The sequence below is a fragment of the Chamaea fasciata genome, unplaced genomic scaffold (genome assembly GCF_029207755.1).
Source record: "Chamaea fasciata isolate MVZ Bird 193981 ecotype frontalis unplaced genomic scaffold, bChaFas1.0.hap1 SCAF_4, whole genome shotgun sequence".
Taxonomy (NCBI): Eukaryota; Metazoa; Chordata; class Aves; order Passeriformes; family Sylviidae; genus Chamaea; species Chamaea fasciata.
In genome coordinates, this window is record NW_027094089.1 from 2267590 (window position 1) to 2280266 (window position 12677).

The 12677-nt window shown below is 38.3% G+C and overlaps 1 protein-coding gene across 1 annotated transcript in view; it reads right to left on the reverse strand.

The window, feature by feature from the left end:
• Nucleotides 1-12677, reverse strand: part of DOCK8 (dedicator of cytokinesis 8) — a 69665-nt gene that overhangs the window by 11191 nt on the left and 45797 nt on the right. The window contains exons 30-38 of the mRNA XM_066180714.1: nt 12210-12392; nt 11478-11613; nt 10773-10860; nt 8990-9086; nt 8152-8286; nt 6043-6195; nt 4841-4999; nt 4027-4127; nt 3402-3594 (exon numbers count right to left, since the gene is read on the reverse strand). Of these exons, the coding sequence (XP_066036811.1) occupies nt 3402-3594; nt 4027-4127; nt 4841-4999; nt 6043-6195; nt 8152-8286; nt 8990-9086; nt 10773-10860; nt 11478-11613; nt 12210-12392 (1245 nt within the window). The remainder of the gene's footprint in view (nt 1-3401; nt 3595-4026; nt 4128-4840; nt 5000-6042; nt 6196-8151; nt 8287-8989; nt 9087-10772; nt 10861-11477; nt 11614-12209; nt 12393-12677) is intronic.

The window sequence follows — 12677 nt, forward strand, 5'->3', positions numbered from 1 at the left end:
GCCACTGGAAAGGTGAGAACAGCCCCCGAACAGCATTCACAGGAGTTAAGAATATATCTGAATTTTGGCCAGAGGAAGAACTACAGCACATTTAGCACACCTCTGTCACTTTTTACCCATCAGTCTCATTGGAGAGTGACTTCAATCAAACTTAGGTTCACTGGCACATACCTGCAGAAACTAACAAGCCATGCAGATTAATTTCTGGTTTTCCTTTTCTGTAACAGTAGCCATTAAGGACTGTTTTCATGTGATTCTTGTGGCTTTTTTTTTAATTAAATTTTTATTTTCCTTTTGTAGCGAAGAGAAGAGAGTCTAAAGGAGTGATTTACATACAAAAGTAATGAGAAAGTCATGGACACCAATTATCCTTCTCCACCTTTAAGCCTCTAATAACTAATGTCAGGAATGTATTTCCACGTTTTACAGTCCATGCACTCTAGGACAAGAGAGCCATACTCCTGGGGATTGCATGATCTTTTGGACATGCCTCACCCAGCTTTAGCCTTGATCTACCTTCCATACTGAAGAATTTTACATATCCCTTGTATAATAAAGGCAATACATAAATCACCACTTATTCTATCAGCAGCTACATTGAATTTCACAAGCCTACTTTTCATTAAGGAAAATAAATACTTTTGTAAACTCTAAACACCCTGTGATCCCCAGCCCTTTACATCATGTTAAATAAGGCCAGGGTAGCCTTCAATCCAGATGCTCAAACAGTCCAGGCAAATTAGGCTGCTGCTGAGCCATGTACCTCATCAGGCAGGCACACACCCCAAGCTCCCTGTGTTAATACAAGGGGGTTTAAAGTCAGTCCCTATGCCCTTCATACTCTCACTAATTCTGCTTTACTGCTTTACTGTGAAGGGGATTTAGTGTAAATGTTAATTAAGCTCAAAGGGAATTCCACTGAAAGTGACCCCACCGATAATGAGGGATAGTTTTGATTGCATAGAGGGAAGCATTTTGTCTGGAACAGTAAAAGGAAAAGTATTACTCTACTGACAGTCAGTTTTCTGGATGAAAACAGACTCACTGCAGAAGATCAAAATCAGAACTGATTCGATCCTTTGCTGACTCATTTTACCAATCTGTAAAAAGGAGATAATACCTCTGCTCATCCAGAATAACATTTTTACTCACATTATCATCACCCTCAATTCCACAACAAAATGCATATCACCAATATTAGTTGATTTCATATCTGAGCCAAATGAAGAAATGATCACAGAAAGAGTCAGTGAGAGAGACCTGTAACTACAGGTAAAGCCAAGCCAGTCTGCACAGTATTTCACTCTTTTAACAAGGTCATCTGAATAAGATCTTCACAGGTGCTACAAAAACATAACCTTTTTGTAAAGAATGAGAAACCTTTTCTGGAAAGCCCATGTAAAAATGCAAAGGGTTATTATAGTTAATTACTGTTATAGAGTAAACTGAAATTCAAAATTGTGCTGTCAGATGAAGGGTTGTGTAACTGGGTTCTCGTCATTAGGGCATTTTATTACCTCTCTCATATGGGGCAACTGTTTCTTTGGCAAACACATATTTACACAAGCATTTTGATGAGAGAAACTGATTTGCTGCTTTTGAACTCCTAAGTTTTTGCTTGCCTAGTGTCTTGTACAATAGACTTCAACTCTCTAACATAAATGAAAACATATCCCTTTATAGCAATCTGCATAATCTAGGAGCAATGGAGGGAGGAATTGCATCAGAATCAAGTGTGTGAGTTTACAAGCACTCAAGGCAGCCTGGGAGCAGGATGACATTGGGCAGGGAAGGCAGATTTCACTTATATCCAAATGATGATAGTATCTAACAAATAGAGAGAAAAAAAAGTAAATAGAAGCAATGCATGGAAGTTAGAAGTTTGAAGGTACACAAAACTGATAAGGGATGCAAAATGGCAGAAGTATAAATCCATAGTCAGAAGTTTAGCCATTAAAAAGAGTATATACAGCTATCTTGATGTTAAAGAAAGTCAAGAATAAACACTTGTCCATCATCTAACTGCTAAGGTGGAATTGCAAATTCTAGTGCCCAACAAACTAAATTCACTGCAAAATGCTAAGTGACTCAATCATGTTCACATTTACTATTTTGAAGGGAAAAAACCCCAGGTGGAATGGTTATACCAAGGGACAATGAATGCATCAAGTATTAGTGTTAGGTATTTCAAATTCACTTTGACAATAAAATGGGCTCCACAACAGATCAAAAAAGCTAAGCAAAAGTGTATTCAAGCAGTGAATCCTGAGCTGGCACATGTTTTAGAAAACTGGGGAAGTTCCAGAAGATGAAATATGCTTTGGGCATCATCTATTTCTTTAAGGTGTACCAGGTGAGCAGATGGTGGTAGGTTTACCAGACTGCACCAGGACAAAATGATGGAAATACTGATACAAAATTATTAAAGAAAATCTTAAAGGTATTGTACTTAGCCTGAATCAATGCCAGACTACACCAGCCTGATACTTTCTAAAGAAGGGGATTACAAACTAATAAAGGTAATAATGTCTAAACAGTAGATGCCTATATGACATCTAAGGTGATCCTATAAAATATTTCCACTAATTAGTTGAAATGATTTATAATTTACTTTAATCTTTGCAGCCAACAATATAGTGGTTTCAGAGAATAATTATAAAAGAGAGATAGATTATCAACACATGGCAATAAATGAAGGGTTTGGCCATTTTTATTTTTAATACTGTGGAGAAAAGAAGCATTAAAATAATTGAATTTGCATATGAAGTCAGTTCAGGTAAGGGTATCCAAAACTGCATAATCTGATAAACTAAGTGTATATATTTAAAAATGTCTAACTTTAACCACAAAGACTTATGCTTTCATCGATGATGTAGAAAAGTAAGGTGAAAAATGAAACAAAACTGTCTGGAAAAATCAGTTTATTACTGAGCAAGGATCTCAACAACGCCAAAAGAACCAGTGGAGCCTTCAGAGAGATAATGTGAGTGCTATGGCTCATGCTGAAAGAACTTATGGGACATTTTTATTTGGCTTGGATATACTGGATTGACTGCAGGGATTGTGTTACTCATCAATCAAAAGGGTTTGGTTTGTAACTTGAGGGCAGTCAAAGGATTGGAGAACACGCCTGAAAGAACTGAGCAGCTCCAATTATCTAGATTATGAGAAAGAAGTTTGAAAGATGCATCTGTCACAGTTGATAAGTAAGAGCCCTAGAAAAAGCATGTGATAATAGAGGAATTCTACTTAGCAAAAAAGAGATTACAGTGTCAAAGTGCTGGAAATAGAAGCTGGAAACTGTCATTGTAACACCCGCCCCATACAGGCACCTCTGCTTTGCTGAGCACAAGAGCAAACACACACAAGCAGAACTACCTCACACCTTCAGAGCCCTTTACCTGGAAGCTGACACTGCCCACAGGGAGATAGGTCCTATCCTCCAGCATGCTCAGGTACTCTGCCACCAATGCTGCAGCATGCACCAGGCACATGGCTGCCTCTGTGTAGCACTTCCTCTTGGTGTGCTTCTCTGCCATGTTCTGCAGCCAAGTCAGCCTCAGGTCTGGAGATGTCTGGTACCCTTTTGCAATCCTGAAAACACAGGCCAGAAAGCAGGTGTGAATGACCACTTCTCAAATAACAAAAATACATTTATCATTCTTCCCCCGGGTTGAAGGGAAGAAGACATCTCTGTTTTTATTCCATATTATTCATCAATCGGAAAGCAAAATAAATGGTTAGGCAGGAGACTACTAGAGACAGAGGGGCTATGAGGAAAGTAAAACTGCTGCATCCAAGATTCTTCAGTGTTCCCGACTCTTATCCTTGCCCAAATCTATGTCCACCTCCCAGAGGCTGCACTGCAATCTTCTCACTGCTGCAGCCTGTGACAGACCAGCTCTGCTAAAGAGGGAATGTACACAAAAGAACAGATGGAGAGTTTGTCACAGCTTGCCCCTAAAATGCATAGTTCAGCTCACCTCACTGCAGAATTTTCTCAGTAGAAATTCTAAATGGATTCACCTGTACATGAGGTCCATCAGCATCTCTGGATCTTCCTGAAATTCCCTCATTTTCACCGTATCTGACAGGATGCTGTTCAGATTACACAGTAGCTCCTCGACCTGAAGCAATGCAAAGATCAATGTCCAATTGTCATATGTTTATTTTTTCCTTCTGGAAAAACAACAGCACCTGCACCATATGATGCTACTCTCTTTAAGCCTCTTACTCAAGAAAATGTCAGGATGTTTTCTTCAGCTCTATGCAATGCAGCATGGACTGCTGACACAGCAAATCTTACACACACACATTTTAATTAATCAAAATGAGCTGAAATCCTTTGATTTATTTATTTCTGAATGAAAAAAAATCAAATATGCTAATGGAGTTCAGTCTTAGTTGATCTTTGATCTGAAACCAGATGTTTTTGTAAGTCTTCAGCACAACCTGAGTTACTCTAAGAATTTAAAGAAAGTATCTGACAGTTGTCTGAAATGTTTTTCATTATTGCTGATAATGAATAATGTTGGCAAAGAGAGAGATGTTTCCCAGATGGTACTTGTCTGAAAAGGTAATGAATCAAATTCCACTTTGGGAAACTCTTAGAGGGCATAGTTCCTGCCAGGAACTAGAAGAAAGCTGTACTCAAAACCAAGAGATGATTCTCCTGTAATGTAATTTCAGGGGAAATTCTTAAGAGTTTTTTCTGTGGAATAATATCCACTTCTTCCCCACTTATTGTTGTGCTAGACACAAACTCATACAATAACCTCTTCATCCTTATTTTCATTGCTTCTCCTGATAAAAATGCCACAGATGCCATAAATGATTTAACCTGAATGGGAAATGGTGTTGCCTGCATGTCTATGTCTTCCTCTGCATAGGCCAGGATGGTTCGCAAGGACCGCCGAAGGAATTCCTCATTAAACTCAGGTGATTTTCCAACCAGGGAAGCCAGTGACATGGTCACCTGCATCTTCACTCTTGAAAAATTCTTCCAGAAGAAAAACACAAAACCACAACAGAGTGATGACTGCACTGCAGTTCACATATCTACCTCTATGAGCAAACCCACCTTCACCGGCCCAGACTGAGTGCAGTAGACTCACTGCTCACATAACTGGCCTCTGGTGCATTAAACCTAATCATGTTTTACCCACTTAAGCCAAAGATCCCGAATTACAAAAGTATATGTCTGTACTTTGGTGCTAGAATGTTCCTCAAAACATGCATGCTTGCTTGGGACAGGAGAAAGCCAGAAGCATCCCCTTCCCCCTTTGCACAGGCCAGTGGGTGTGTGGATCAGACCACACACAGGAATAGATGAAGAAAAACATTTTGGAAACATGTCTGGGAAGCAAAACGCCTCTGGGAGCTTCAACTGGTGATGCACTACACTCTGATGATCATGGTGTGTCTGCAGTACATTTTCCTTCTGCAGAGCCTACACAATTTACATGTTTAAGACTTTTAAAGTAATAACTAGTGAAGGAAATTCTGTGCAAGATCAGATGCTATCCAAATTCTAATGCATATCTTTTTGTGCTAGAACATTATTAATCTACATGCATAATGTATGTCTTTTGCTCCACATGTGTGGTAAAAATCAGAGCCTAGTCCTATGACCAAGGAGCTGGTGAAGAATTCCCATTAACACAAGAATACAGGAGTCCTACTGAGGTTGCAATTGCAACCTCTATTAGAATACAACTGGACTGAGTAGTTCTGACACAGAAATAAAAGAAAAAAGACATCATGAAGAGTATTGCTTATACACTGTATAGTCTTTGCTGTCAGAGGCCTAATGCTGCTCTGTTTGAAGCTGCATTTACAGATACTGCAGGACCAGTCACGTTTCCTGAATCAAAGCTATGAACAATAATTAAAGCTACTTTCCCCCTACACTTCTAGCACTTCTCTTGGCTCAAATGTGTGAAACAGCAGACCAGGTGACTGCAGATGCATTCCACCTGCTGCTGCAACTTCAGTCTTTGTTTCAATTGATCACAAAATATACTGCTGCTCTCAAAATCTTACACTGGTAGAGCTGAAGCTATATCTCATGAGGAAATAAAGAGTGGCACAGGCTTGAGTCCGTGTAATATCTATGCTGCTGCTGCAGTGGTGGAGAACTCTTTGACACAGGTCAGCACACTGTTCAACCTCCTCTTCAAACAGCAAATCTCCAAACTAAAGGAAGGAGAAGAAAACATTTATTACTCTCATTTCTATGTCATTACAACATCATTACCTTAGTGCCATGGTTCAGAAAAGTCACAGGGTTCAGAAAAAGTCTGAAGTTTTCAAAAACTACATTTTATGCTTCTTTTTATTCAGGCTTCTGATTCCTGTGATGTGGTAGATTCCGTTTTTAAGATTTTCTACAGGAAAGAAGGGTTTGAAAACAGCCTTTGTGTTTTTTAAAAAAAAGAGAAAGAGATGGAACAAACTCAGAGTATGATGGTTCCAAGAGTTTTTGAAAACATCAAATACTGCAAAATTCACAGGAGCATGGAGATTTGTTCTTTTCAGAATTCACAATGATTCATGAAACATGCAATTACTTCCTTTAGTATGTGGAGCAATTTTTAGCTCTTTGCACCAACTCCCTACCCTTCCCCAGGCCCCCAACACATTCTTCCTCCTGTGGTGTGTCACAAAACTTCCACTGCCAAGCTTTCTGCCATTCTCTCCTTTACGATAAGTATATGTCTTCACAATGCACATAGTAGGCAATAAACTCAGGGGGCAGGAAATCAGTCCACGGAAACTCCCAGCAGAGACAGCACAGATGCACCAGTACCATATGTACACACACAGAACTGATAAAGGTGTGTGAGTGAACACATGATATTGTTTCCAATTTGCAGACCCATTTCCCAATTCTCAGCCTTACTTCAGTCCATTATCTCACTGTTTTGTGTTTAATTTATATTACAGGCCTGCTGGCACAGGGTTTTATCACTTTTATTTGTAAAATAACATCTATATCCCTACAGTATAATAGAAATAATTGGAAAGATTGCTTAATAAAATACAGAACTGAGTCAGCTTAACTCCAAGATCTATTTCAATGAGAATAACAATTGCTTCACAAAATTCATTACTGTAATTGGAAGTTAGCTTTTAAAGATAAAGTAAAATGAAAACATAATTATTAGTTTCATAACTATTTAGATATCTACCCTATAATTAGGCTTTGTCAGCCAATCTGCATTTAAGAGCGCACAGACATTAATTGGACAGGAGTATCCTGTTTCTTATTTGTATTTTAGAATAGTTTAGGGAAAATAAACATTTCATGCATTCTTCCTTAGTGGAGCTGCTTTTCTTGGTAGGAAAATGAATCTTAAAAAGATTTTAGAATCCTTATGAAGCACCCAACCCATTATGACCTCTATTATAAAAAAAAAGATTTTGGGTTAATTTCTGTCCTCATATATATTTTGACGTTTGTGGGGTTTTTTTGTTTGGTTTTGTGGGGTTTTTTTGTTTGTTTGTTTTTTGGTTTTTGTTTTGTTTTGTTAGGTTTTGTGGTTGTTGTTTTTTCTCATCTGGAGTTTTTTTATTGGTGATACAGAAGTGGAAGAGAGATGAGGATTTGGCTTAGTTTTCAGGCAGAACAAAGATGAAAACTGTCAATGTCTTAGAATCTACTTAGAATTTTGAAACCTGCCTTAGAAATAGAGACCTAGAATGATGCCCTCAATGTCTCATGAGTTTTGATTTCTCTGCTGCCCATCCGATTAGAAACTAGTCCTGCTGATATAATAATTTAAATTTGACTTTATGGAGTTCTTGAGCAGTTCCTGGCATTAAGATTCCCAATTAAAATCAGAATGTATTAGAAATAAAGTGTGTGGAATTGCTTACCTTTTTATTAGTAAATATTATATGCTTAAGAGTAGACTGCTAAACCCACAAGATAATCCAGATTTAATTATTCCATCTTGTGTGGTCAGTGAATTAACCTTACAACAGATGTAGAAATCCTGCAACAACCCTACAGATAGTAATTTGTATTTACAAATGCAAAATATGCTTAATAAATGTCAAAGAAAAGTGAATGCACACAGCTCTGCTCTAGAAATGCTGTTCTATTAATTTGATTGGAAGCATGAAAACAAAAGTATAACAAGAGCATACCTTGGCAATGAGTGCTCTCAGTGTGGCAAAGCAATGAGTCAGGTAAGTGGTGCTCTGATCATAGCCAAGAGAATTTACCAGGACCTTCAAAACCCCTCCCAAGAGATTATCTCTGCATTCTGCTGCAAAGCTTGCCTACATAGGAAGGAGAAAAACAATAACTGTATGAGGTAATTCAGCAATAAAGTGGCACACAGGAATTGAAGTTCTGCTCTCCAGCCCATGAGACATCCCGGAGTTTTGTATTTCTTCATTTTTAACATCTGCTTTAGAGAAACTTCAAAGCACTTTTGTCATTACCAAGAAGACAGAGGGGAAAATGTCCCAAACATTTTCCAAGTTCCAAAGACTCTCCAAAGCATTTTTTTAAGCTCAGTAGGTTTCTGCAGTGACTTTTGAAGCTCTGTTTCTGTTTTTCCCAAACCTTCATGTACACTTTGGGTTAGGAACTGATCCTGTGGTGGGCGAGCACCACCCTTTCCCTTGTGTCCTTGATATCCTGAGCATCTAGGCTAAATAGACATACTGGTATGCTCTCATTCAAAACCCCAACCAAAACAGTGGGGAGACTAGGCGCTAGGAGTGATGTCATGGGAAAATAATGTCCAGTACAACAAAAGTATAGCAGATAAATGCTTTTCTACTAACAGGTTTTCAAGCATGAAGTTTTCTCCTTGCTACCTATGAATTTTTTTTCTATTCAAGACTATGTAAGTTTACAGAAGATCTCAAAATATTTTGCACTGTCTAAGTAACAAAAAAAAGAAAAATTAATGCTGCTCACACTGGCTTCTGAGGGAGCAGGGATTGGTACTAAGCCACCTCTGTTATTTCTCACCTGAATGATGTTCTCTTGCATATCAAGAATGATCAGGTTAGCTTCAGTTGCCAGGTTTCCACTGATCAGAGCTTCTTGGTCTAGCTCAGCTTTAGTCCTGCAAAAAGGAGTTCTAATTAAAGCAAGCAGAGGATATCCCAAGAGTTAGATGACCTGCTGTTTAAACAAAGCCAGAACACAAATGCTTACCATTCTAAATTATCCCATAAGAGCAAACAATGACAATAATGTTCTTAAAAACAATGGAGTGAAATTAGGAAAGCTGCTATAGTAGAAGAGCAGTCACAAAGGGGACTTTTTAAAACTAGGCCTCTAGACAACTCAGACAAATGCTTTCCTTCCTTAATAGTCGTCTGCATAATGGCTATTTAATATCATGTTCACTTCAGTAAACTACGTTCATGTTCAGTAAACTGCACTGTAATTTCTGAATGCATTGCCTGTAGCAGGACACAAAACTCCCAAATGGAATAATGGATAACTGATCTGACAATTCCATTAAAAAATAGTAAAAATAGTAGACTAGCCCAAAGCAGAAATTGTTTCAGTGCCATACAGGCATTGTTTAATGTGGGCAATTTAAAATGTTGATTCCTGAGTCTGTTGACAACTAAAGACAGCAGGTCCATAAAGCAGTGTCCCAGGCCACGTTAGAGAGAACTGAAATATTGACAAAAGACAGGAAATAGTGGTAAGGCAACACATGATACCTTCTTAGCTGATACTTAAGGACAAGGTCTGGAATGCAGCTCCTCTGCAGCTGAATAAGCATAGGAGCAGCTACTAATAAAACTGCTTTTCCACACATCCCTTCTATGCCAGAAACACAAAGAGGCTTTTTTTTTTTTTTTTTCCTAAGATGCTCAAAAAGGTGCTGTTGCTTGGCTAGAGGCTGCTCTCTAGAGCTTGAGATTAGATCCTGTGACTTTGGCCAAAGTTCCTAAGGTGCATTTCTGTGGCTGGAGCAACACCCTTACAATCACCTTCCAAGTGGCTTCAAAACATGTAGCTGCTCTGCTACATTCATTTACCCAGAAATAAAACTGGAGGAGCAAAGAGCCATCCTTTACTGCACAAACAGAGAATTCTGAGGGCTGAGGCTAAGAAAGAAAATCAGGGTTAATTTGTTTGTTAACTACAATGACTCAAAGCAACAAAAACCAGAAGGGACTGCTAAAGCTTTAGTGCCATAATAAGGGCAGAAATCCCAATAAGAGTAAGAACTGAACAAATTTAGTGAACTTTACAGGCGTTTGGATTTCCACTGAGCTTTCTACATTAACCATGTTGACTGGATCTTCTCTGACATGACACATAACTGCTGCTACAATCCCAAAGCATTATCTTCCCTGACTCTTGCTAAGAGAGCCTCTCTATATTAACATAGCATGTCAAACCTACCTTAGCTGATTTAATGTGGCAAAACATATACCAGAGTATATGCTGAGGAGTCAAGACCAACACCAAAATAATTGCAGCAAGCCTCTGTGGTGTATTTGAAATGTTTCTATCACTAATGTTTGCCAAAATGTTAGTAAGAAGGAAAAAAAATGTGTAGCTAGCTATTTTAAATTCTCCTTCTAGTATTTGTGACCTCTTTTGTGTGTCATAGCAACAGTTGGGTATTTCTGCCACATAAACATTTTCTTTTTCTTTGACAAAAGAGGGAAAGGATTGAAACTACTGATTCTGTAATAAAACATCCTACGAGCAAGAACAAAACATAAAACCACTGAGCAGCTTGGTTCTAAGAAAAGCAATATGCATTAATGAAATTACTTACTTGTCTTGTCTCTCATTTGCCTGCCGCCACTGAGTCTGCTCCTTTCTCCAGCGCAGATTTTCATTTACCCCTGATGACCTGTCATTCCCTAAGAGTGCAACATATGTCAGAGAGATTAAAACAAAAGGGGACACCTCAAGTCTGATAGCTCACCAAAAGGAGATATATTTCTGTGGCAATCTGTCAAAACTAAAACCATTCAAGTTACAGGTTCAGTGCTCTAGCAAAAAGATTCATAATTTTTTTTACTTAGGATTTTTAGAGCATTTACTTGCTTAATGTCTACAAAACCTACAAACCCAACCTTCCATTTATTAAATGGAATGGATCTTCCATTTATTAAGTGAAGCAACCTTTTTTGCTATGAACAATTTGTTTTTAGTGATAGTTTTGATACCATTTCTTGGTTCTTGATTAGACACTAACATAACATTTTAGAACATCTTGAAACTTCTTTCTTGACTTTATATTCTTCGCATCAGAAGAGCTCAGTCCTAGCTACACCTTGGATAGTTGAAACCTAATGCTATTTTCATCCATGCCAAGCCATGAATGGTCTGCAAAGGAATGGACTGTGGGTGAAAAGGCGGTGAAATTGACAAGGATGAAAACGGATAGAGTGAACAAACCCAAACAAACTCATTTATGGCTACAGCCACTTGAGTTCCTCTCAAAAGGCATGGGGGGGACAAGGGTATGAAGTACCAGCTGGTATTCTGCAGCGCTTCATCATTTCTCCTCTGGCCCCTTCTCCTCTCAGCAAAGCCTCTTCTAATCGAGCTTTCACATCTCGTGACTTCTGGAGTGCTTGGGTGCTAACTTTGTCTGAGCTCTGCTTCCCCTGAAAGTAAAGTTAAAAGCAATCAACACCAATGCCTCCATTTTTGATCAGGAGACCAAATAACGTCTCCAGAATGAGATACAACAGGAGAGACCTGTAGAGGGGGCAGAAAGCAATTAATATTATTGATTAATACACAAAGTCTAGTAAAAAATGTTGCAAATTAGGAAAGAGGTACAAAGTGAACTGCTAATAGAAACAAAGATGTAGGTCAGTACTACAAAGAAAGAAATTAAAGTTCAGAGAGAAGGTTATTTGGTCCACTTCAGACAGAACCTCTCAGAGAGAAGAGTGTTGACATCAAGTCCCTGCTCTTAACTAAAGAGTCATTCTTAGTGTTGGTATAATTCCCTCAAATACCCAGATTAAAAAAAAACAATTAAACTACTTAGAACACCATCACAGGACTTCCTCAAAAGTTTCAGCAGCATTTTACTTGAAGGCTGTTGTCAGTTATTTTATCTGAACTAATTTGTCTAGATTAGATAAGTGCTAATTTAACCATTGTCAATGACTAATTTCCCCTGGACAGCTGGAATTTAAGGAAACACATTAATCTAAACCAGGATAACAAAACCATGCCTTGTTTCACCTACCTTATACTCAAAGCATGAAACACAAATGAAGAGGAGGTCTAAAATCCTGTTCAGCTGCATGGATGGAAGGTCTGCAACCCATTTCTGTATTAGTTTCTGATCAGCATTTTTCATGATCCAGAGGAAACAGATCAAAAGGTTTCGAGTAGTATCAGGACCTAATGTGGCACTCTGTCTGTAGGGCTAGGAACACATAAAGTAAATGTCAATTGAAAGAAGAAAAAGGAGAGAAAGGTCAATTAGGTGAAGAAATCTTATTCAAATTTCATTGGAATTGAATCTCAGGACTGGACTTCAGTACATTTGACCTCTTCCAGGTGATAACTATTGTAATTTTGACTGTACGTGTAATTAGTGAGAGGACCAGTAGAATGCAAATGAAAGACTAAGTAAGAGAAGCACCAGTTTGCTATATGTTTGTATAATTTCCTTATAAAAATGTAGAAAAAGATTTTGTAACCATTTGCT